Source organism: Podarcis melisellensis, assembly GCF_964234715.1.
Source record: "Podarcis melisellensis genome assembly, chromosome: 11".
In the NCBI taxonomy this organism is placed as follows: domain Eukaryota; kingdom Metazoa; phylum Chordata; class Lepidosauria; order Squamata; family Lacertidae; genus Podarcis; species Podarcis melisellensis.
This window is the reverse complement of record NC_138543.1, coordinates 1,673,658-1,698,552: the sequence shown is the minus strand read 5'-3', so window position 1 is coordinate 1,698,552 and position 24,895 is coordinate 1,673,658. Positions and strand designations below refer to the sequence as shown.

General features: G+C 41.8%; 1 protein-coding gene across 8 annotated transcripts in view; it reads left to right on the top strand.

Annotated features, from left to right (window-relative positions):
- Window positions 1-24,895, top strand: part of TRPM3 (transient receptor potential cation channel subfamily M member 3) — a gene marked incomplete at its 5' end in the record, with an annotated part of 408,936 nt that overhangs the window by 335,053 nt on the left and 48,988 nt on the right. For 4 of the 8 annotated variants that reach the window (XM_081930365.1, XM_081930360.1, XM_081930362.1 and 1 more), the window contains 10 exons: window positions 3,983-4,083; window positions 5,823-5,957; window positions 6,605-6,655; window positions 11,878-11,913; window positions 12,090-12,230; window positions 13,581-13,610; window positions 15,434-15,723; window positions 17,990-18,218; window positions 18,632-18,799; window positions 20,634-20,759. In XM_081930365.1, the coding sequence (XP_081786491.1) occupies window positions 3,983-4,083; window positions 5,823-5,957; window positions 6,605-6,655; window positions 11,878-11,913; window positions 12,090-12,230; window positions 13,581-13,610; window positions 15,434-15,723; window positions 17,990-18,218; window positions 18,632-18,799; window positions 20,634-20,759 (1,307 nt within the window). The remainder of the gene's footprint in view (window positions 1-3,982; window positions 4,084-5,822; window positions 5,958-6,604; window positions 6,656-11,877; window positions 11,914-12,089; window positions 12,231-13,580; window positions 13,611-15,433; window positions 15,724-17,989; window positions 18,219-18,631; window positions 18,800-20,633; window positions 20,760-24,895) is intronic. The other 4 variants (XM_081930366.1, XM_081930367.1, XM_081930363.1 and 1 more) reach the window with 3 other exon arrangements.

Sequence of the window (24,895 nt, the reverse complement as noted above, 5' to 3'; positions counted from 1 at the left end):
CTAATTTCTTGGCAGCTGCAACTGTTGAAGCAAACCTTACTGATTCTGCTTTGGCAGTCGTGTAAAAAGCTCATCAAAATGAATTCCTGATTTTTGTGCAAAAACTTTTGCTACCAGTCTTGTTTTAAAACGTGTGTCACCAGACACCAGAGTCTTCCTTTTAAAGACCCATCTACTAGAGATTAACTTTTCACCTGGTGGCAGTTTGGCTAGTGTGTATACCTTGTTTTCTTTGAATGATTCCAGCTCCTCCTTCATGGCATCAAACCACTGGGTTTGTTCCTTAGGAGGTAACTCCAGAACCTGGGCAAAGTCCTGTGGCTCTGAATAATTAGCATGACACACTCTTATTTCACCAAAAGTCAATCTGTCAGGGGTATGTCCTTGGTAGTCTGTTTGCAATTACCACTGGACTTTCCTCCTCCTGTTCCTCCTGCTGTTTTTCATTCTGTAGCTCATCCTCCTCCTGTTCACTAGATGAAACACTTTGTGAACTATCAGATTTTGGGGAAACATCTCCCCCTCCTTCCTGCCTTTCCTTTGCAGCTGCCTGTCTGAGAGGCTCCTGTTGCTGCACTAAAAGAGGTATTAGAACACTAGGAGTAGACAAAATTGGGTATCTGGGCAAAGTGGAAGCAACAAGCACAGAGTCTTGAAAGAATTGGGGCTAAAACTGATGTCATGGAACATAGCTGGTTGGCATTCAAAGCAGAATAATAAACAGCTGATGAACTATTTTTGATCAACTTGATATTATTCTGCTACAGGAAACATGGCACAATGACTCTATAACAGGCATCCTCAACCTGCGGCCCTCCAGATGTTTTGGCCTACAACTCCCATGATCCCTAGCTAACAGGACCAGTGGTCAGGGATGATGGGAACTGTAGTCCAAAGCTTCTGGAGGGCCAAAGCTTGGGGATGTCTGCTCTGTAATACTTAACAGACACAAATATCACTCATTGACAGCCACTCCCTCAACAAAAGGCTGTGGGACCAGTGGGGGTCTAGCATGTTTCATCTTCACAAAGTTGAATGCAACTACAACAGCCATGATTCCATGCAATCCGTTTGCAACTGTCTTGGTTATAGTTTTGAAAATATGTTTAATGCTGATTAACTTCTACATGCCACCTTGTAAAAAAAAAATCTACTGTAAATACTATCCAGACAGAACTAGAGTTACCCGTATCCCTGGAATCCCTATACAGTATCCTACTGCAGTGTTTATCACTGCAGGGGATTTTAATGCACATATGGGAGCCAATAATGTAAATTTGTACACCCATTACAATTAGAGTCTGGAACCAGGTATTTACTTAGTCAGAGGTACCTCCTGTCAGTCTAAAGATCAGAAATGTAATTATTCAGGGCTTTGTTTAGCCCAAGTTGTAAGGCGGGAGGGGTTTGCTAATATTAAACGGTATGACAGAGGGCGATCAGCCCAGGGAATATACCCACTTTACAAAGCATGGAGGCAGTGTGATAGATTATATTGCCATCTTGAGGTTTGCATATAAGTTTGCCAGGGAGTTTGAGGTGGGCCATAATATTGAAAGCGATCATCTTCCTTAACAATTCTTCCCCAAAAACTCAATTTATCTCTAATGCAAACTTTGGTGTGACTGCAGGCAATTGAATTAAGCCGATGCCAGTACTCAGTCTAGCACTGACTCACCTTCTTCATGCAGATGATTTAAGGACTATTCATACTGCTATCATCTCAGCTACCTTTGCTGCTGAGGTTATGAATTTATTTAAGATCTTGACTGACAGGTTGCAAGACCACTTGAGAACTGAGATCAAGAACAGTGGCTCAATAAGATCAATGGGATCTTCCAGCTGGTTCAACAAAGACTGCAAGCAAGCTAAAAGCCAGCTGAAGAGAGTTTACTGTAAATATATGAACTCTAATTTACCCCTCTTCATTAATGAATATGTTTCCCTCAGACAGAAGTATAAACTTCTGCTAAGATGGGGGGGGGACACAGAAAGCAGAAAAACATGCTTGGCCTGTCTCAATCTGCCTCTTCTGGCGTACAATATCAGGCCTGCTGGAGGAGGCTTGTAATGTTCCAATGTGTACTATTGGACCCAGTGAATGGATGCCATATTATCATTCACTCTATCATGGGCAGGATGATGAGGTCAACCTGCTGGGGTTGTTTCCTGAAGTTTGGACCACAGTGGTAGTCATCCCTTTCTTCAAAAGGGGCCTTGCATCCAATCCGGTTAGTGATAGACCAATTAGTTTGCTACCTGTAATTAGTAAATTATATGCAAAGCATCGTTACAATAAGTTAGTTGATTGGATAACTGATGAAGCTATTCTTGCCGAAGAGTAAGCAGGATTTAGACAAGGCAGATCCACTGTAGACCATTGCTTTGTACTAGCCCGTTTTATAGATAAGTATGTTAAGAAACCAGGTGGTGTGCTATATGCAACTTTCATTGATCTGAAAGCTGCATTCAATTCAACCTCTCGAGTAAAACTGTGGGATAAGTTGAACTCTTCAAGTGTAGTTAAAAGATTGTTGTTCTTGACTAAATGTCTATATAAAAACACTGTGCTGAAAGTGCATTGCTCTACAAATGGGCAGTTCACAGGATCTGGTCCAGCCACAAGGGGAGTTAAGCAAGGTTGTATCCTAGCTCCCACAGTGTTTAATTTATATATAAATGATATTGTCCAGAGTTTAACATCTCCAAAGTATCACACCCCTAAATTGGCCACAAAAACCACCATCTCTATATTATTATACGCAGATGATGCGGTACTTCTATCTCAAATAAAAGTGGCCTAAAAAGATTGATGAGGGCATCTGCAGGCTACTGCCAAAGGGAACAGCTGGCAGTGAATTACAAGAAAACTAAAGCCATTGTGTTTTCAAGAAATTATAGGGCCCATAGATGGTATATCAGTTGAATCAGCTGATGGAACAAGTTAAAGTCTTTAAATACCATGGCCTTATTTTCTAGTCAACAGGGTCATGGGGATCACATCAGAAATATGCAAAGCAAAAAGCTTCACAAAGTGCCAAAATTCTGACACTTTTTCCATACAAAAGGTAGCAATCACATACCACCAGTCCTTGAAGTGTTTAAAGCTAATCCCCTAGCACAGTTATTATGTGGGGCTCAGATTTGGACCTTGGATCTACTGAAGCTGTTCAATCTAAGTTCCTATGGCAATTTTTTTCTATTCCATCCTGTGTTCCAAATGCTTCATTGAGCTTAGAGGCTAACCTCCCTTCTGTTGAATTACAGATTTGGCGTAGGATATTTAATTATTGGCTTTGGCTAAATTTAAACCCCACCAGTCTATTACCCTTATTATCATAAGATTGTCATGAGAGCGCTTGGACTAAAATTGTCAACCAAAAGCTTTACTTTTCTGGTTTATCACCACAACAGTTATTAATACTGAGCTTCAGTAAAGCAAATAATTTAATTAGACAGTGCCTATATGATGTCTGGTGGCAGAATAATCTGGCCACAATAAGGAAATTTTGTCCATGGTATGATTATTTTCCACCTAGCCATTTTGACACTTTGCCACCCTACTTGCAAAATTTTAAAATTTCAAAATACAGACGGGCTTTCACTTTTGCAAGATTGAATATGCTGCCTTCAGCTGTATTTGAGGGTCGATTTCAAAAAAATCCACTGGAAAAACAGTTATGTCCCTGTGGAGATGGCAGTATTGAATCAAGAGATAATGTGCTTCTGGCTTGCACTCTACACAGAGTGTGTAGAGGTTAATAGCACCTAACTTGTTCCAATGAAATGTATCGTTACAAACTTTAGCTAGTTTAGAGAGCAGGAATAGTTAAGTTTCTTTTTATATTATTATTACTACATAGTAGATCATGCAAAAGCCCACCCTGGACTCTCACCTGCACTGTGTTTCTGTCTTCTGCTCACGTCCCATGACATTGTATTTAATAACGTATGCTCCCCCCCCCCCAATCTTTTTGTATAGGAGCCAATGCATCTGCTCCAGATCAACTGAGCCTAGCATTAGCCTGGAACAGAGTAGACATCGCTCGCAGCCAGATTTTTATTTATGGGCAACAGTGGCCGGTACAGTATATATACACCTCTAATATCATAATTTTCAGTTTAATATGGGCAGGGGGAATCATTTTTAAAAGGGATTTTCTTCTTAAAGGAAATGTTGCCATCTAGTGGCTTCTGTAGTCTTTGGCATGACAGGTAAGGAATTTATTTGTTCCAAAATGTGCAGTTGGGCAATACCTTTATTAGGACCATCTAAAATGTCACAAAATGTCAAGTAAGAACTCTTTGACAGGCTGGATGTTACCCGGAGTAAGAAGTAGGTGGAAACAGCAAAAGAAAGCAACAAAAAACAAAATGTTGACTAGAAGTTGTAGCCAGAATGTCTGTATACCTGAAGGAGCGTCTCCACCTCCATCGTTCTGCCCGGACACTGAGGTCCAGCTCCGAGGGCCTTCTGGTGGTTCCCTCACTGCGAGAAGCCAAGTTACAGGGAACCAGGCAGAGGGCCTTCTTGGTAGCAGCACTTGCAGTGTGGAACGCCCTCCCATCAGATGTCAAGAAAATTAACAACTGTCTGACTTTTACAAGACATCTGAAGGCAGCCCTGTTTAGGGAAGTTTTTAATGTGTGATGTTTTATTCTGTTTTTAATATTCTGTTGTGAGCTGCCCAGAGTGGCTGGGGAAGCCCTGCTGGATGGGCGGGGTATAAATCATTCATTCATTCCATAAGCAGTAGCGGTGGGCAGGAGGGCATCCCTCACCTGAATTCACACCATCACTGCTGTTTTCCAGGCACAATGTGCATTGTGCCAAGCTCTCCTCTGCCTCCCCCCCCCCACCTCAGAGTAAGCTGCAGCAACCCAGACAAGAGGTCTGCAAGTGCTCACAACAGGTGAGCGCAACAGCTCCTCGGACTACCGGCCATCGGTCTCAGGATGGAGATTGCAGATGGGTTGGGATTGTTTCTGCAAGGTGCTGCCGGTCTCAGATCACACCTAAGATTCAGAGACAAAGAAGTAGTAATTGACCCCCATTTTTGGAAACAAAAAGCCCAGATCTGTCTCCAAACCCTTCTGGCTAGGCAGACAGCCAAAGAAAAGAGAAACATGGCAGCCTTTAGATTAGCAAAGTTGGAAATGAATATTGAGTCTGCCAAGTGCCTTTTTACTCCTGCTCTCTGCCTAATTGTGAACCTTTAGGCAGGATGCAACTCACTTGTTGTGTGGACAAATTGAGGTCCCCTCGGGCAGTGGGTATTTCTCCCCCTTCTCTCCCATGCCCACAACCCGTCCATGCCCTAAATCTGCTCTGGAGGTTCGGAGTAAACCGCAGAAGAGGGATGGGAGGCGCAGGAGAGAAGAGAGGGGGAAGTCTCCTGGTGTGAGGGGGAACTCCTTCCCCACTCAGCACAAATTGAAATCTATCCTGTGTGTTTTGCTTAAGGCTACAGATCATTCCATCATCATCATCTTCATCATTAGTAAGCTTGCTTGTTTTTGTTACGCATTCACATAAATCACATTGTTTTGTCTTTCATCCATTTTTTAAAAATTCATATTATTATTCCCATTCATCTTCTTTTTTTGTGGCAGCTGTAATTTTATTTTCTCAGAATGTCCCAGGATTGTGTTGAAAAGTCATTACATAAACATGGAATGTTTTGCTGGAATCTGCCTTTAAGATGCCGGAAGAGGTGTGGAACTGACCATATTTCCTCTCTGTACCAAAGCTGGGCATTCACCTTGATGTCTATATCAAACTGACCATGAAGACAGTCTGACTGGCTTATTTCCTTTTTTAGGTGGGATCCCTTGAGCAAGCCATGCTGGATGCCCTCGTATTGGACAGAGTAGATTTTGTAAAATTGCTCATAGAGAATGGAGTAAGCATGCACCGTTTTCTCACCATCTCAAGACTAGAGGAATTGTACAATACGGTAGGGCCAAACTAAACCAAATTTTCTGTCTGTCTGTTGATTTTGCTTGTTTGCTTCAACTTCCACAAGCTGGAGTACAGAACCTCCATCCATGGGGCTACTTTGGCCCACCAGACTCTTTTCCCCAAGCCACATCAATCAGATTTTTCCAAACTCAAGGTGTTTATTTCCAATTCCACGTTTATTGTTGGCACCGAATAGTAATGTGGGTTCATTTACTTCTTTCCATTTTCTTTGATGACAGGTAGCTAAAAATAACCATTTCATCCAGTGCTTTGGGGATATCTGTATGCAGAAAGCATCCCTCCTCCCTTTGACAAATCTTCATTTTGATCGTGACATTTGTGTTCAGAACAGTATTTATATTAATCCAGAATAAAGGTGGTATAATGTAATGGCAGATAAAAGCCTATGAACTTGTACCTCTCTCTCATGAATACCTACAGTGCATATATAAGTGCCATCTGGCCAGTACATTTGCCCATTCAAGGGTCAGATATTTGTAAAAGATGAACACTATAAAAATTGCCATGCTGTTGATGGTTTAGGAAACCATACCAAACATCTGTGCCATCTGTATTTTGTTTCAAATTACTTCTTTTTGATGGGTTAAAGCTATTTGGTCCTCTGCTGTCCTTCATTTTCAGAGACATGGACCATCCAACACTTTGTATCATCTTGTCAGAGATGTCAAAAAGGTAAGAGTCCAACGGGTGGACAGTAGCTTGAAGGTAATGCTGCGGCTGCTTCTATCTTGTCCTTAGAGACAGCCCCTGTTTTGCATGAGCTTTCAGTAAGAGCCTTCTCCTGTCTTCTGCCGTTTCAGTTGTGCAGTGTGTGTCTGTACTGATTCTCAGCCTTCTGTGTTCAATGCAGTTAACTGGGCTGCTCTTTCAGTGACTTTAGATGCTTTGAGATAGTGCTTTCGCTAGCGGAATTGCAGGTGTTTTTCATGCCATGTGGATTTATGCTGTTAGCTGTATTTTGTATATCCACCACTATTTGGGATGCTGATTTTTCATGTGGCGGGCCAGTGCTGGACATTGCAAAGTATATAATTTTTGTTCTGGATCTTGAATCACTGCAACATTTTTAATTTCATTTTGTGCTATGTGCTATAAAATCTCTCATCTCCATTTAAAAAAATGAATAGTGCAGTTTTAAATTAAATTTTGTTTTTAACCCAGTATCCGTACTTGAGCTTGTGGCAGAAGGGAATATAGAGCAACTAGTGGCTTTTAAAAAATCCACTTTATAAAAACTATTAAGCAGGGAGCATTTTATCAAAAATTGGGTAGATAAAATTTTCTCTGTATGATACAATGATACAAAGAATGAAATGAAAACTGGCACCTATTTCTCTTCTCTAAAGATGGCATAAATTGATGGCAATCTATGATGGTGTGCAGTAGTGGGAGGCAATGACTTTGCATAAAAATTGTAAAAGTAGTGGGGTATCTAGTACCTAGATGCTTCCAACACAGCTGGCCAGACTCCTTTATAGCAGGCACCCAAGATCCAGCTCTAGACATTTACACATCTGCATCAGAAGGTACATCTGTGGGTTCAAGAGAGTGAGTGAAATATAGATTCAAAATGTGCTGCATTTTAGCAGTAACAGTTAAGTGATTCCCTAGAAAGCAGAGAAATAAAAGGAATTTGGGAACAAAAGAGTTTCAGAAGTTTGAAAAAAATGCCTGGAGATGTTTGAAGATGGTGTGAATGGGTTCTGCTCCATTGATAATTGCCTTTACACTGTCATTTATGAAGTAATTGAAATTAAGGAGCCTCGGAATATCATTTGAAAAATTCTGAAAGATCATTTACATCACTTCTGTTGTTCTCAAGCATAAATCCCTTGGATGTACAGTAGTACCTGAATGGAAGCCAGAAATAATTATTTAAACTTTTCTGCTTCTCTGTTCTTGCTCTGTGAGTTGCAAGCAAGTAGCACAGTACTTGTACTCAAGTGTGTGATCATTTTTATGCTGTTTACTTGTTTTGGAAGCACCTTTATCCTGTGTCCCCAGCCCCTTTCAAGAACACTTTTTAAAATGCCAAGCCCCCTTTGTTATCTCAGATGCTGAGACTATTTCAGGGAAGCTACAGTATGTATTTTCACAGTAAATAATTCTAACTCCTGTATGTCCTTTTCCCTCCCAGAAATGTTTTCATAAACTAAAGGAGCTTTCAGAAATACATTGTGCTAGGGGTTGGAAACTATTCTGAAACATAGTTTTTTAATGTCCAAGCAGCAGAGTAAACTCTGACTGGAATTAGTGATCTAGCACTGCAGAAACCAAGAGCAATATCCCAGAAACAGCTTTAACAAGAAATCTTAGCACATTAGGAGTTGCCCTTTTTATTTTATGTAAATTGTAAGAAAGAAATGTGTTACAATATATTGGGTGACTTACAGCACTCCCACACATGAGCAATGACATTCGCTCCTCCTCAGTCAATCTATCAGAGAGCCTGACATCGATTTAAATGGAATGTCATTCTAGAGTATAGCCTTTTAATGGAAAGTAATATTATTTTGACAGTCAAATGGTTCACAGTACATGACTGAGACAGATGACTCTTCTGAAGTAGGTGTTCTGATTCTGATGCATTTTAAAGCCTGGTAGCTAAACCATAATCTTTTGGGATCTAAGGTATAAAATTTAAATTGTGACATGTTGAAGGATGTGTGCAAAGGCATTAATTCTCTGTGTCCGCCTGATTTCACTGTACATTAAGTTTAAATATTAAGTCTGATGAGTAATTTAAATGTGTTCATATTTGTGGCATTCTGCAGTATTTGCAAATTAAATAGCCAAATATGAGAAATGTAAGGCTGTAAGTGACAGTATGCAAGCTTCAAAAAGCTTGAGGATAGTTTAGGATTTCTGTGAAGCTCCTTATTACACTGTAGTAAGGAAAGGGAGACCAAGTGAGGCAGGGCTCTGCAAGCAGCCGCTCTCCACATCAAACCAGTGCAATTCTTGGGTAGCATGTTGCCCTTTTGCAATAATTTTAATTTATTACACAGCTTGACAATACCATCCTGAGAAGGCACAACATTCAGATAACTAAATGAAAAAGATACTTCAGAGGATATTTCTGTGTGGGGAGGACAAGGAAAGGCTACCTGTGCCAATGGTTGATACTTAAACAAAGTGAGTGATCCCAGACAGGCTTTGGATTCCAGCGGGATCTCTTGAATGCTGGGTGATGTTTCAATTAATTTGTGGGAAAGAAGAGTTGTTTACCCTTTAGACCCCTCTGCGTCCTTAATAAAGGCAATCTCTCTCATATGGGAATATCCATAGCCTCTACTTATTAAGCTGGGAAAGGATTTGATCTAAAATGACTGTACTTGCCACACTGATGTTTAATGATCACTCAAAGGAACAAAAGGGGAAAGAGTTGGGATTATGGTGGGTAAATAGTGCCCTCTAATGTTCATATAATAAACATTTCCAGTTTCTTAATTTTTCATGGACACAGTTTAGAAGGTGATGCTTGCTGCCAGCACTCTTATGTCTGTGAGTTCTTACTCTCCAAGTGACCCCATTTCCCAGGGACAGTCCCATAATTATAGAAGCCATCCCAGCTTCTGATTTGATCCCCTCCATGTCTCAGAGAACAATTAAAAGTGGTGTGGGTGTAGGTGGAAAAACAGAGTCCTGTTTAGCCTGAAAATAGAATCCCTGCACCAAATGAGGAAACAGTGAAGCTGGCATACAAAACCCTTCCAATAATTTTGAAGGGGAAAGTCCCCAATCCACTTTAAATTATTTAATTGCAATGCTTCACAGCTGGTCATTTCTTAGGAAACACGTGGAGTAAGTCCCACTATATTCAATAGTGCTTACTCCCAAAAAACATTGTAAAGACTGGTCTCTTCAACCTTATAACTATTGATGACTGTAATGGCAGTTGGTTCCACAGAGAAGGGCAAGGGATTTCTAAAGGGATAGATGACCAAAATTAGCTTTAGCGTGTATAACGGGGCATGAATCCAATATCTCTATTCAGACCAGGTTTCTCCATAGTTTTTAGTTTGGTAATGAGTTGTAATTCAGCAACTTCTCTTTCTCTTGTGCTGTACACAATCCCTTCCCTCGCACCTATTTTCTTTACTGTGAGGTGGAGAGGTTGTAATTAGCTCAAGGTGGCTGATGTCAATGTGTCTGTGACATCTATGTGTGCAGGAGATCAAACATGGGTGAAACTTCCTGCTGTAGAAATGCTGGAGGATTTTTGGAGTTATGTATATATTAAAAGAATTCGTGTCTGTGGTGCTGGTGACAGTTTCTGGATTAGTATAATTTTACTCCTAAAAAGAGATGTAAACTATTCCAGAGTAAATTGTTTCTAGATAAGAAAGACCAACAAAATAAAACAGTGTTGTAAAATTCTTTTTAGTGTGCTCGTTTGTTTGTTTGAAAAATATTAATAAAGCTGAACAATCCTTCTTACAACAATCGCAGTCCAAATATGATCAAATCTACGCATGCCTGACAAGATCTCAGTATCATATGTCAAATGCCAGAAGGAAGAGACCTTTGTTGGTTGATCAAGCCTTGCATGCCCTCTAGTCTGAAAAGAAGTTAGGCTGAGGACTGATGTTCACTTAACATTTTGTATCTGTCTATGGGATTACAGTATCCATGGGGCAAGTAGCTATGAAGAAAGCACAGAAGTAAAATTTGCTGAATGCTAGTTAGAATCTAGAGCTTAGGCCCAATACTAGGAGCTGGCCACCTTTTCCTGGTATTTGAATTGGAGGTGCCTGCTAGATTTGTTCACACTTGCATCTCTTCATGCTTGCAAGGAACTTCTGGTATCTGCACCTGGTACCAAATACGCATTGAGAACTGGGAATTGCCTTACTTCATCGTGGAAATCCTAGACATTTACTGGAATGCCTGAGTGAAGAAAATAGTCCCAAAGTGGCATTTTGTGAAACCCGTGCAGCGCTCTGCGTTGATGCCACAGCACTGTCAAATTATTCACTGAAAAGGACAAATGCTACAGGGGACACAAACATTCATTTACATAGTTCTAAACTTTGCATTGATAAAATAGAAACATTTACAGTTTGATATCAGGAGAGAGCAGAGTCAGTGGAGCAAGGTCTCAGATGTAAATTCATCGTTGGCCAATAGAGTGAAATATTGCAGGCTAACCCATTTTTGGACAAGATTTAAAGCAATTATTACTTAAAATTGAGGATATTGGAAACTCTCACATGAGAATCATATTTGGGAAATAATTACATAAGTGTTTGTTTCTGAAAAATCAAATTACAACATCAAAAGAGATCCAGGCCCATCCGGCGCCTGCTAGTTTTCAGACTGTGCCTCCAGGGGCATATGCTTGCAGAGGCAAGAAGAATAACCCGAAGTTCAACTGAAAGGTATGATATTTTAAAATCCTGTATACAGTTGACACCTTTTGAAAAGCACAAACATAATTCCTCTTGTTTGCTAGTAATGTGAATGAAAGCAACTTTCCCCAGGAAATAAAGGTGGAGGTTATATTTAAGAACAATTGGAGGGAATTGAGCATTCTGGAACATATGCGGGAAAAGAGTTAGAAGTGTGTGTGTAAAGTTTAAAGGGTTGAGTGGGAATGTGTGCTACAGCATTCTTCTGGTTCCATGATTAAGTCTGCAGAAAGCAGTTGGACAGAGCCTGACACACACACTGCCCCAAGGCGGTTGCCAAAGTACGCACACATTCAGCAGGCGATGAACAGGCCATAGCTAGAGTCCAGCAAGTCCTCTAATCAATGCTTTGCCCTCATGCGCTTTGATGTTTCCTGTTTTCCTTCTCAGAAGAGCCTGAATCCTTTGTTCTGAAACTTATTATCTTCTGTTACTGCTTTGTTTTAATGCAACTTCTTATTTAATTTATGTCTTCTTTCCAAGCGTGAATATCCAGGTTTCGGTTGGATCTATTTTAAGGTGAATTAATTAACCAGCATAATAATACATTCTTATGTTTTCTTAACATTTTATTTCATTTTTAAAAACCTCTCATAGTTACAGAGAAATCTGTGTGGTAAACATAATAACCAACTTTATCTCTCTCCCCCCTTCCCCTTTGTGTTGTGTGTGTGTTTATTCCAATGGAAAAATAGGGAAATCTTCCTCCAGATTACAGGATCAGTCTGATTGACATTGGCCTGGTGATTGAGTACCTCATGGGAGGAGCTTACCGCTGCAATTATACTCGGAAACGCTTCCGAACCCTCTATCACAACTTATTTGGCCCCAAGAGAGTAAGGACTGTTATTATTGAGGGTTTTTGTGCTTGCTTCTTTCCTAAGGGGTTGCAGTGAGCTGTGAGCCTGCTGAAAGGAAAGTGGGGAAGGGGCAGCGGTGGGGAAGCTTTTTCAGCCAAAGGGCCATCTTCTCTTCCAGAGCAACCTTCCAGGGCAGAAGGGCCAGAAGCAAAAGTGGGCAGGGAAGGAACATGAATATCAGCTTTGCACAGGAAGCCAGTTTCTGCGCTCTCACACACTCACACGCCTCTGTCCTCCTTCCAGACAAGCAAGAAGCATGGTCAGAGTTCAGGTTCAGACCAAAACATTCAAGGGATACAAAGTACAGCTGGGAAGGGTTGTGACTCAGGAGGTTGTATGGCCTGGGGAGAGACATTTGCTGTCCTGCCACACCCCTCGCTAGATGCCTTGGAGGGCCACACTGGTTCCCAGGGCCTGAGGTTCCTCGTGCCTGACTTAGAGTATGGCTGGGGGCCTTTTTCCAACCATACTTCCATACAGGAAGTCCTGAGATCCTGGGAGCCACTTCCCCAGGACACACATTGTTTTCCAAACCTCTTTCAAAGCTGCCGGTGGCAGCCCAGCCAGCAGCGGGCATCAAAGTTAAGGGTGATTTCTTCATTTGCCATTCTTTACTCTGAGAATTTATTCTATTTGCATAAATATTTGTAATTCACTTCCACTTTCCAAAAGAAGATGCTCAGAACAGCTAACGGGGGGGGGGGGTGTTCAGCATTTTAGAAATAGTGAGTTCTTCGCATGCATTCTAGAGGTCATCAGATCCTTGTGTAGAAGGCCATATTCTGAAAAAGATCCCACATGTAAGATAGATGATCTTTATTAAAATAGGTTCCAGTAAAGTTGTAGTCAAGTAATCAAAAGCAAATTCCCAAACATGCGCGAGTAGCAAATGTTCTAGGCTTCTGCACTTAACAGAAATGATATTCTCTATTTAGCCATCTCTTGCTTTTTTGTGAAAGTTTTTCTGAAAATAACATAAATATGGAGACATGGGAGGGGAGACTCTCCTATAGACCCCGTGAAGAAGGAGAATTGATCATGTGCAGTTCAACATAAACTACAACATCTAGATCTAGGGGCTTTCCTAATATATGGACTGGGGTTCCAAAATCAGAACTGAGCATGATTGATTGGGGGGGGGGAGCAGTGGTTCTGCAGTCTCTGTGCTTTGCAGTGCAATCCTATTCCTGTCTACTCAGAAGTAAGCCCTGTTGGATTAAGTTGGACTTACTCTCAGGTATGTGTGTATAGGATTGCTGCACGCGCACACATACACACCCCTTTATATATTTGAAACATTGTCATTTCTTCTTCTTCTGCCTACAGCCCAAAGCCCTGAAACTGCTGGGAATGGAAGTAAGTGTCATTTAATTCATTTTGTTTTGTTTTTGTTTTTTTAAGAAAAGATGATGATGGTAATGGGAGGGCAGGGGGAGTAAAATTTTTTAAAGTATGAAGTCAGGGCTGAAGTGGTGATCCCAGGAAGTGGCCTATGTTGGTTCAAGGCTCCCTTCTGGGCGCCGCCATTTTGGTTCTTAAGAGTTAGAAAAAATGGAGGTAAGAAATATGAGGGGCAAAGAAAATTTAAAAAGAAGAAAGAAAAATGTATTAAAAATGTTTTATAAATATTTTTGATTTTTTTTGAAAAATTAAGGGAAAGGAACCAAAGAAGAAGAATAAAATCTAGATAAAATAAGAATAAAAGGATCCCCCCCCCACAAAAAACACAAAGAAACAAACATCAAGGGATAAAGATTATAATTTTTTAAAACAATAAATAAATAAATGTGATAGTAAATGTTTTGGTGGGTCCCTGCCCACCACCTGCGTGCCGGTCTCCGTGCAGGTCGGGTGGGGGCCAGGTTTGAACTGGCTCGCCCACTTCCATGCAGCCTGCCTGGCTCTCACCGTCCCTGCCTCTCTCTCCTCATTTATGGCAGCCACGGTGGCGATGGAGGAGGCTGGTGGGTGCTCGGTCGGGGGGCGGCTCCACTGCGCTATTCGCTGGACTTCCTCCAAGCCTCGCTGAGCCACCGCTGGGCGATCCCTGTCCTGGTGCAGCTGAGGTCATCTGTGGGGGGGCTGGGAGCCTCGCACAGCCCCCCCCATCACTGCATCCGGTGCCCCCACTCTGGGCGGCTCCCAACAGAATATTAAAACAGAATAAACCATCAAACATTAAAAACTTCCCTAAACAGGGCTGCCTTCATATGTCTTCTAAAAGTCAGGTAGTTGTTTATTTCCTTGACATCTGATAGGGCGCCATTGACTGGTTGTGTTGTGTTAAAAACAAATGAGCTCTGCACTTAAAGTCACAGATAGGTAGCTAATTGCTTGTTTGGCTCAAAATTGATGAGTTTTTATAAGGCTATTCATAAAGAAAGGTGAATTAAGGCTAATTCTTAATTATAGGTTGGTGCATGTGACATTGGGGAGATTCTACTACCATTAATATGCTGGGATCTGCTACTAGAAATGACCAAAGCACAGTTCAAGACCAGACTTGCCCAACGCCCCTCCTGTGCTGTATTGGGGAGCACAGGTGCAGTTTGCTCTTCTACCCCCATAGGCACATGGAAGCAACAACTGCGGGGCACTGCTGGAAAAAGCTCAGCAGCAAAAAAAATCAGCTCTGTGAATGTACCCAAGGACAGCATGGGAATCAGTCTTTCCCACAACAGTATGAGATCGTTTTCTAATTTTGACAGGATGAACGCAATCCACATTCACATAATTCTAAAGCAAGATATTTCATAAAACACATAATATAGTTTACAATATTTGTGTTGGCTTAAGTTGGCCAGCAAGGCATTCAACAGGGATTTATTGTTTTTAACGCAGGGACTGGATAGATGTTAGCAATGCTATTTATTTCAACAAGTATTTCTTTAAGTACTAAAACTGTTGTTTTGTGGGCATCATTCTTCAGTTCAGATATATTAAAGGCTGGGTTATTTACATCTGTTTTGTGATGGAGGGCCCAAGGCAGTATGTATTATTATTGTGAGAAAGTGTGGATGTTTTGCCCTGTGTGAGAAAGTATCTAGAGTCACATAAACTAGAGAGAGCAAGTTTGTTAGTAACTTATGACTGTAGCAAAGGAACTAGTTTAATGTCTCCTAACAAACATTACATGGCTGAAACTGTTTTGGTCTGATGGCGTTTTCTCCATTTAACAGGATGATGTCCCACTGCGGAGGGGAAGAAAAACAACCAAGAAGCGAGAGGAAGAAGTGGACATTGATCTTGATGATCCTGAGATTAACCATTTCCCTTTTCCCTTTCATGAGTTGATGGTGTGGGCTGTGCTAATGAAGCGTCAGAAGATGGCCCTCTTTTTCTGGCAACATGGAGAGGAAGCCATGGCTAAGGCTTTAGTGGCCTGTAAGCTCTGCAAAGCCATGGCCCACGAAGCATCCGAGAATGATATGGTGGATGACATATCTCAGGAGTTAAATCATAACTCCAGGTTGAATAATTAATGAATTCATCTTGATTTGTTTCTACTGATACTACCTAAAAGCCTGTTACAATGACCCCACTTCTTTTTAACACTGATCTGATGATAGCCAGACCAAACAAGATGCCTTCCTGCACTTGTGTATAGTAGGTTTCCTGGAAGAAACCTATTTATTTGGAGGCCACCATTGGCTCAGAAGGCAAGCAAGGAGCAGGAATATTGCTGGCTTGGAGGTAGAAAACAACCTTAACCTCCCCAGCTTTTCTGCTGCACCTGTAAAACAGGAGCTTGTTCCAAGGGCCAGACATAGCCCCACACATGAATCGTAAGAACTTTGCCACAACTGTAGCTGGTTTTCAGGGAGCAAGCCTCCTTCTCTGGTGGCAAGTTCCAGTCACCCCTACAGTGACTAGTTGTAGGTGGGTTTGCTCTTGCATGAGAGCAGGAGCAGGGAATGTGAGCTAGCTTGGCTTCTAAGTAAGAGCTAGGATTCTGGGGAGCTGTGTCTGCATGCAGCTCACAAAGGCATATCCGGGGGGGGGGGTATTACAGACTTTTCTTATCATCAGCATCAGCAACAGATATCCTGTAGCTCTTACTGGGGCAAGGAGCTCTTAGTTGGGCAAGGAGGACCTGCAAGTGGGCTGGTGAACTCAGCATGCCCTGAGGTAGCAAGAGAGGATAGAGCTGAAAGTTAATGTGAGCCAATCCTAAATTAGTAAAGCATTATCATATTTGGGCCAGTTTACTGTTCATTGTACCTTTATTGTACCTTTCTATGTATTAATGTGCTGTTTACTGCTTTGGGGTGTCGTTGGGCCAAGAAGTTGTGTGTGTGTGATAATATAATAATAATATAATATAATATAATATAATATAATATAATATAATATAATATAATATAATATAAAACATAGCATAACACTTCCCAGAAGTACCTAGGTATTTATTTCAGTGCCCTTATTGAGCCAAGGAGTTTGATAGGTATGAGGGTGCCACGGAGAAGACGTTGATCTTTGCTGTTGGAATGTGATGTGTAGATAATACAGTAAATAAATTCCTCTGGATTGATTTATGTGGAGTGGTAATATTTCAGGTATCTATAAAACCCCAGGACTTTTATGGTCAAAAATTGCACTTTGCATTTTACTGGGAAAGTTAGAGAAAACTGGTGCAGATGCTGAATCCCTGGTATCATGTACCTGGTGCTATTGTGCCATCAAACAGCTGCTCTGAGTAGCACATATTATGATAGTCTAAGGTTCTTAAGATGCAAATGGCAGCTGTTAAATGGTCTTAAGATAAAAGCAGATGCAGCCTTCACACAATATATTGTTGTGAATCTCCTGGCTAAGCTCTCTAACACCATGGGATTTCAGAACTGGCTGTGAACCAGCCCAGACAAGGCAGGATGTGCTGAATGTTGCCTATTATGAGCATTCCTCAAACACATAGATACGGACAGAAGTAACAAGGCCTGTCAAGACAAGGAACAACTATCATCACCTTCATCTAGTACCATGAAATCCTCAGTCACTTCATTGGTATCCAGTCCCCTGTTATGGCCAAACACTGCATAAATCCCAAGGGTGCTTCCAGATTGTCACTATATTCTGGTGGGATTAAATTACAAGCAGAAAATTCAGGCAGTGCAATTAAAGCTGATTTGGAGCTCTAGCACGTGCTTACCCAAAAGATCCAACTTTTTGCAATAGGGAAAATGTAGTGGGAAGTGCAGGAGAAGACTTCGTTGGACACAACAGTCTTCTAGCCTGCCCACTAACAAATGAGAGTGAATGCTTATTAAGCAATCAATGCCATCTAATTTCCCTGCAAACAAATTACAATGAATGCTCAATAAAAACAGGCTGCCTGGAAGTCCTCTAGCACTTCCCTTCAGACCTGGGTTGAATGAAAAAAGAGGATGCTTATATGTTTGAATTCCATACCTCTACTATTCACTTAGCACAGTTGGGTGGGGGGGATGCACTATATTCCCTTAGTTAAGGATTCCCTAGGAAATGTGCTTTTCTCAAACAGGTAATAGGAAGTGGAATGGTTCAGATGTAAGCCACCAAGGTGAAGAAAGGAAGCAAGTGGGACCTAGGACCTCTTAGCAACAGTAAATTAAGGAGCTTCACTAGATGTCTAACCTTCAGCACCAATATGCCAAGTGCACCTGAGTATAGCATAGTCCTTTCAGCAGAAAGTTCCCAGTTGTTTAGATTCCATGTAACAGATTGCACAAGCTAACAAAAAGCGGCCTGTATTGCAGGGATTTTGGCCAGCTGGCAGTGGAGCTCCTGGACCAATCCTACAAGCAGGATGAGCAGCTGGCAATGAAACTTCTGACCTATGAGCTGAAGAACTGGAGCAATGCCACGTGCCTGCAACTCGCAGTGGCAGCCAAACATCGCGATTTCATTGCTCACACTTGTAGCCAAATGCTGCTCACAGACATGTGGATGGGCAGACTCCGGATGCGCAAAAATTCCAGCCTAAAGGTCAGGACTGTTTTAAAATCATATCATAACTTGAGGCTTAGGGAGAGGTCGTGCTGAATTAGCAGTAACAGCTTTGATCATGTAAAGCATTGATAGGGCCTCTGCAAATCTTTCCACTTTAAACTCTAAAGGGAGGTGTCGTAAGGCAAGGCTGAGCTACTCCTTTTAAGCTCTCTAGGACGCCAGGTCTTTTAGAAGCATCTATGGCCAGCCTCTGCTCCCGCTATCCCTGGCTTTGCCCAGACAATGGGTTTTCGCACCAGCCCCTGGCGAGTCATTTTGAAACCCACATGCATGAGTATCAGATTATTGGATGGCCCAGAGAGCACATGTAATTTGAAACTAAATAAGCAACTGGCATAACCATAACCTGTTAATTGTGATGATTATTGTTATCATTATTATTGCTTTAGGTAATTCTAGGAATTCTACTTCCTCCTTCAATTCTCAGCTTGGAGTTCAAGAACAAAGATGACATGCCTTACATGTCTCAGGCTCAAGAGATCCAACTTCAAGAAAAAGAGCCAGAGGAACCAGAAAAACCAGTGAAAGAAAAGGAAGAGGAGGACATGGAACTCACAGTAAGGGAACACATTGCTGGAAGTGGTTCGCGCTGCCATTACCCCCCCCCCTTACCATTTCCACTTCGGTATGTGTTAGGGGAGGGGTCACCAACCTTTTAGGGTCCTTGGGCACAATTGGAGGCCACAGAAACACATAGTGCCCCACAACTGTTCCATTGGCCACAATAGATCACTTTTTTCCAAGCTTAACTTCAGCAGAGGAGCAGCCTCTGTGACTGCCATGTTGGTGAACCCTCTATTAAGGAGTGCCATGTTTTTAGGGAGCCCAATCCACCCAGAATCTCTCCCGAGGTGCCCTGTTGAAAGTAACCATGGCTGAGTATAAGCCGTGTCGTATAGCTTGTGGCCAGGAAGAGTTCCTAGAGTCAAATGAGGTAACGAATTACAGAAGTTCCATTTTGCTTCTGGGAAACAATGCATTGTGGTGCAGCTGGCTATCATCGGTTGTGCCTTGACTTCAATAGTGGAGGCGCACCCGGCTATGGCTGATCATGCTTTTTGTAAAGGACACCGTTATACAGACATCCTACTTACAAGGATTATGGAAGGTACAGACTATCAGTAGCGGAGGACTCTTCCCAAATACAATAATTATTTACTATTATTGCTGCAAAGCAATGATTTACAAAAAAAAAAAGATGTCACAGCAATATTTTAGATGTGGTGTGTCATTTTGTTATTTTCAAGTTTAAATCTAAATACAATTGTTAATGAAAAACTGTATTTGTAAGCAACTGTATGTTAAAGCTGGTTACTGTTGCAAGGTAACAAAAGTGTTTATCTCCAGCTGTTGCTGTTATACTTAGCAAATGCACCATTCCTAACATTTTTTGCATTTCTTGTCCACTCCATCTCAAGGGCTGAGATGCAAGCTAAAAACCACAGCTCCAATTAAATTACGCTTAAGTGATCATATCCTTGACCAATACTCATTTTACTCTTGCCACCAAAAAACCAAAAACCAGCTGAGATGTTAGGGCAACTCCAGCATCTTGGGGGAAAGTTGGGGCTCAGGATCGCATAAGCCTCTATGAAGTTTTGTCAAATAAAGTGAGCTGTCAAGGATGATTAAGTTGCTGTTAAGAATTGGAGACAAAAACAGGAACATAATAGTTTCATTTGGTGATAGGTCCACATTTAGCATTATAGAGACGAGGTGTTCACAAATATTGACATATATTTAGTGATCATTAAACAATCTGGAATATCTTTCTATGAGTTTTTCACAAATAGGTTAAGGAACCATTCAGTCGACAAGTTTTAGGATTTCCTGTTTTCAGTTGGAAGCTGGAATGCCTGACCCTTTTGAGGATCATCTTTGTGAATATATGGAAATGAAGGGGTTCTTCCAGCTGCTTCTGTTGCCTGACAATCCACTTACAATATTATGGGACAGCTTATTGAGTAGATTGTAAATTTTTCTTTAATGGTCTTATTCTATTATCTTTAGTCGGTGCCTTTTGCATAGTTTTATTTTATTTTATTTTCCCTCCTCTAATGTTTATTTGCTTTTCTTAAACATTTTAGAAGCACACATTATATAACAGCTGCTTATGATGGCAAACATTTAGTGAGAAGTCCCTTTGAAGTCAACACTGACTAAATATTCATGTGTGACTTTGCCGTGCTAATTTTAAATGAATTTATTGTATGTACAAGAAAGAATCAAACCAGTTAAACCACTAAAAAGCCTCCTGGGCTTCTGCTGGCATAAGACATCACAAGCATTTTTTATTTTTTCATAGCTACTTACTGGTCTCTCGGTGCCCATATTCATTTTTTTAAGGTTTACTTCATTAAATTTTGTTAAAAATTAGGCTGTTTCCTACAGGCCATCAGCAAGAGCTGTCCCCAAGATCTTATCTGCGGGCAAGCAGAAGGATCTGCCTACAAGACCCAAAATTCAGGGAAGCAGAAGACGCTAGGCACAAGATCAGCCTACAGGACCCCTATGCAGGCAAGATCCTGGAAAAAGAGGGAAAGATCAGAAGCCAGTTTAAGATTGACAGCTTGTTTTCCTCCAAAATGAACTTGTTCTGCTTTAATTGTAGCTAATTACTGCTGGCTTCTGATCAATGAGTGAAGTGCTTATTCAAATCCAATAAGCACAATGTAGTGAATTACAATTACCCTCTCTTTTGATGCCCTGTTCCCATTCCTTTTCTCCAACACTATATTTTCCTCTAGTAGCAGCACAGAGCGCTGTAATGTCTTGTCTTGTCTCTGTGTGTTTCTTTAGAGAAATAGCATGGTTTTCCATGTTCCCTCCTCTCCACCATCTGACCTTGATCTTTGCCTTCGGCCTGGGTTCTTTTCCCTCTACTTTCTAACATTATTATTATTAGTATTTATTCATTCATTCATTCATTCATTCATTCATTCATTCCCTGCCTTTTTCCCTGGGACTCAAGGCAGCTTACAGATAAAATAAGAACATCTAAACACATAGGTGGGGGGAGGGGAAACAATCATTCAAACAATTAAACAACAATTTGTTTTTATTTGTTAATATGTTATGCACTTTTGTGTTTTTATATTGTAAACTGCCCTGAGATCCTCAGATGAAGGGTGATACAGAAATTTAACAAATAACACACACACACACACACACACACACACACACACACTGATTATTACAATAAAACAGCATGGCACACCCAGTACTTATATCTCTAAGGATTCTGTGGGCACTCAAATTCTTTGCAGTAAACAGCAGAGGGCTCAAGTTCCAGAATGCATAATATTGGTTTTCTCTGATGTTGTGAATTTATTATTTCATTGTTCATGTGCTAAAATGAACAAAAGGTACACCAGACACCATATATTGTTAGCAGGAAAAGAGTGGAGGAAGAAATGAGTGCTGGGCAATTAGCCTGAAAGTCAGGCTGGCTGCAAAGGAAGCAGGAGATAATAAACTAAAAGGCAGGAGGTGGGGGCCGCAGGGAATTTTTCAGCGCAAGCAGACCCGTTGCCACGCTGCATGCAACTGCTCACGCCCAGGGATGGGATCATTATACCTGCCACAGTGACAGACAAGTCCCTATATATATAGCACAAGTTCATTTCCCCCCAAATATGTTACCAGTCGGTGCCTGGTGCATTATTGCATGACTCAGCCTGACTCGTGATAAATCAGTTACGTTCAAAAAACAGAAAAAACAGAAGCCACCTACGTATAGCAGCCTCCTAGCAAATTATCACCCCTTTCCATCCCTTCCATCCTCTCACAGAGAGAAGTATTTTTCTGCACGTTGCAAACCATTTGCTGTTTTAGCTTCTACCTACAGTGTTTGTGAATAGTAAGAATATTATGAACTAACAACCATGAAAAGAACATTCATGGTTCTTAGGTTGAACTCCTAGTCCAAACCCTGGCAGTTTCGCAAATATTTGTCATTTGTGAGTGTGGGTAGACATTTGTGCTCAGTGGTCTACAGTTACTTCAGAGCCATTATAACATGAAATACTCCGATAAAGAAGGCGACTTCAGAAATAAAGCAGGAGCCTAGCAAAGGGCCAATGGAACAGACAGACATTTCAATCTGAGCTTGGTTTGTTTTTTAGTTAACAGATTCCATTTATTTCCTGTAATAAACAAAAGTTCCAGCAATTATAGCACTTCAAACATTATGTTCAACTCTGTTTGTATCACAGCGGGTCCGAGAAGGAATACCACCAAGGGCAAAGAGCACCATCAGCACCCACCACCCAGTCAGTTTTGCACGATTGCTAAGTTGTACAGTTTGTGCAAGATTGCAAAAGCCAGGAGTTGAAGGGGAGGTGGAGGATTTAGGGGAGTGTGGTCAGTTTGTGTCAAGTACAGGAGTTCCCTTTTCCCTTCTGGTCGCTCTCAGATAAGAATTAACAAGCATTCAGTAGATTTATAGTCTTTTTATTACAGTATCATGTTGCAAGCACAGACACACAACTCTCTGCAAGCATAGCACTTTCTTACTGTGACTCCTCCCCTCAACTTCTGCAGCAAGAAGCACGCCAGTGGGACGTCCCCCCCCCCCCCCGCATTTCCTTTGTTCTCCGACACAATCATACCTCCAAGTTTGGGGGGGAGGGGCTTCCCCTCCACACTCGATTGATGTATCGCCCAGCTGCTCCCTCCCTTCTGGTTGCTTAGTTACTATCTCAAAGCTGGGGAGCTCCTCTCTCAATTGTGCAGCCTCTGTGTTTACCTGTCTGCCTGCTTCTGGAGACTCTGGAAGCAAGGGGAGCAAGTATTCCCCCTCCTCTTCTGTTAGGATCTGATCCTAGGATCTGCATCTCCCACTCTTCCGATCCAGACCAGCCCCTGACAGTTTGGTTGCACTGGGCACAGAGCCTCAGGGGGCTGCGGGGGACACCACAACTATTATTTAAAATGGAGTGCGACAGGTGCCCAATTTTGGCGTTGCACAGGGTGCTGCTGAAATGTGAGATCCCAAGATCCACCACTGTTAGTGGAAGGGCTCAGGGGTGGAGTATCTGCTTTGTGTTCAGATGATCCCTGGTTCAATCCCTGACATTTCCAGATGCCTGAAACACTGGAGGAACGTTGCCGGTCAGGGTAGAGAAAACTGAGCTGGACAGCCTAGTGACTCCATAGAAGTCAGGTTTCTGGGTTTCTGGGTTTCCATATTTTGTGTAACAAGTTCCCAGCCTTTCCAAGCAATGTTCATGATTAACTGTGTCATTGTCAGGGTCTGAAGGGGAAGGCTGGGAATCACCCCCTCCTCCTCCTTTGTTTCCCTCAGAGGAGGGGGGAGAGGGAATCAGGGCCCCTTCTCCAGTGGTTTCAAGAGAAGAGGGAGGCAGGATTGAACTGCAGCAGAACTCAGAGCTGCCAAGTCAGGCGGTGTTAGGATAAGGAGGGGGAGGGGAGAATTGCCAGCAGAGATGTCCTAGGAAAGCGTAGGAGAGCCAGCGTCCTCCAAGACGTTTGACTCCTGAGGCCATCCGTAGGGCCACAGGCTGATGCTGGGGAAAGGGGGGGAGAAGCTCAGAGTGAGCAGCGTCACCATGGCGTTTAGGACTAGATTCTTTGTCTTGCACCACAAGAACTGAATAAAAACATTATTGCGAACTTTCTTGCTTCTGCCTTGATCCTTGATGCTGCCGGCGGAGGATAGAATCCCCCAAGTCTGACAGTAATACATTTACTAGGTTGATATTCCATGTATATGTTACTGACAGCATTGGTTGGGGTGTGGGAGAAGGACCCCCAAACTATGTTTTGCCCTGGGCTTCAGATTACGTCTCTGCCACCCTCTCTGTAGTCACAAAGGAATGGATTTCCTCCATGGAAGCAGCCTGGCTTGGAATGCCCTTGCTAAAGAGGCAGGCCTGTCTTCCGCTTCCCAGCACTTTTTCTGAAGCACACCAAAGCAAAAACCCCTGAAACAATTTGTGTTGAAGTCATGCATCCCCTTGTTCTTTTCAGTTCTGTGCTTTTTAATAGTTCTGCTCATGGTGATTTCTTGGGAAAGGCTGGGAGCTGAAGTCCTTCTGCTCTTCCACATGCCCATTCACCCACTTCTGCTGAATCAGCTTTATGGGCATTTTCTGTGACTTGGAACCACAAGTGTGAAGCTCTTTGTTTCATTCATCTTCACTCCCTGCCCACTGCATTGTCCTTCAAAAGTGGCAAAGCTTGCTTTCCTGGGGGCCACCTCTGCATTTTCATGCCTACATTGTTGCCCAAAAACTACAAGAAGGAAAGCTCATTTCCCTGCCACTGCCAACTTTGAATGCAAAAACCTGCCCATTTTAATTATGTTTAAATTGTTTTTAGGTTTTTTTTAATATTTTCAATATTTCTTGTAAACTGCTTATAGGTTTTACTACAATCAAGCAGTATGTATCTTTTGTTAAATAAACAAACAACAATCAAACATACAGATACCTAGATAATAAACAGGATTCTCCCTTTCTTTCTTTCTTTCTTTCTTTCTTTCTTTCTTTCTTTCTTTTTTGTGATTCAAACTCTTCTGGAAGTGCACAGAAGCTGAGCTGATGCCAAAGAGTAGTCTTTTGAAACAGTAGTACTCAAAGTGAGTAACAAATATTGTCAGTTTTGTGCTGCTTTCTGCCAGTTGAATCTGC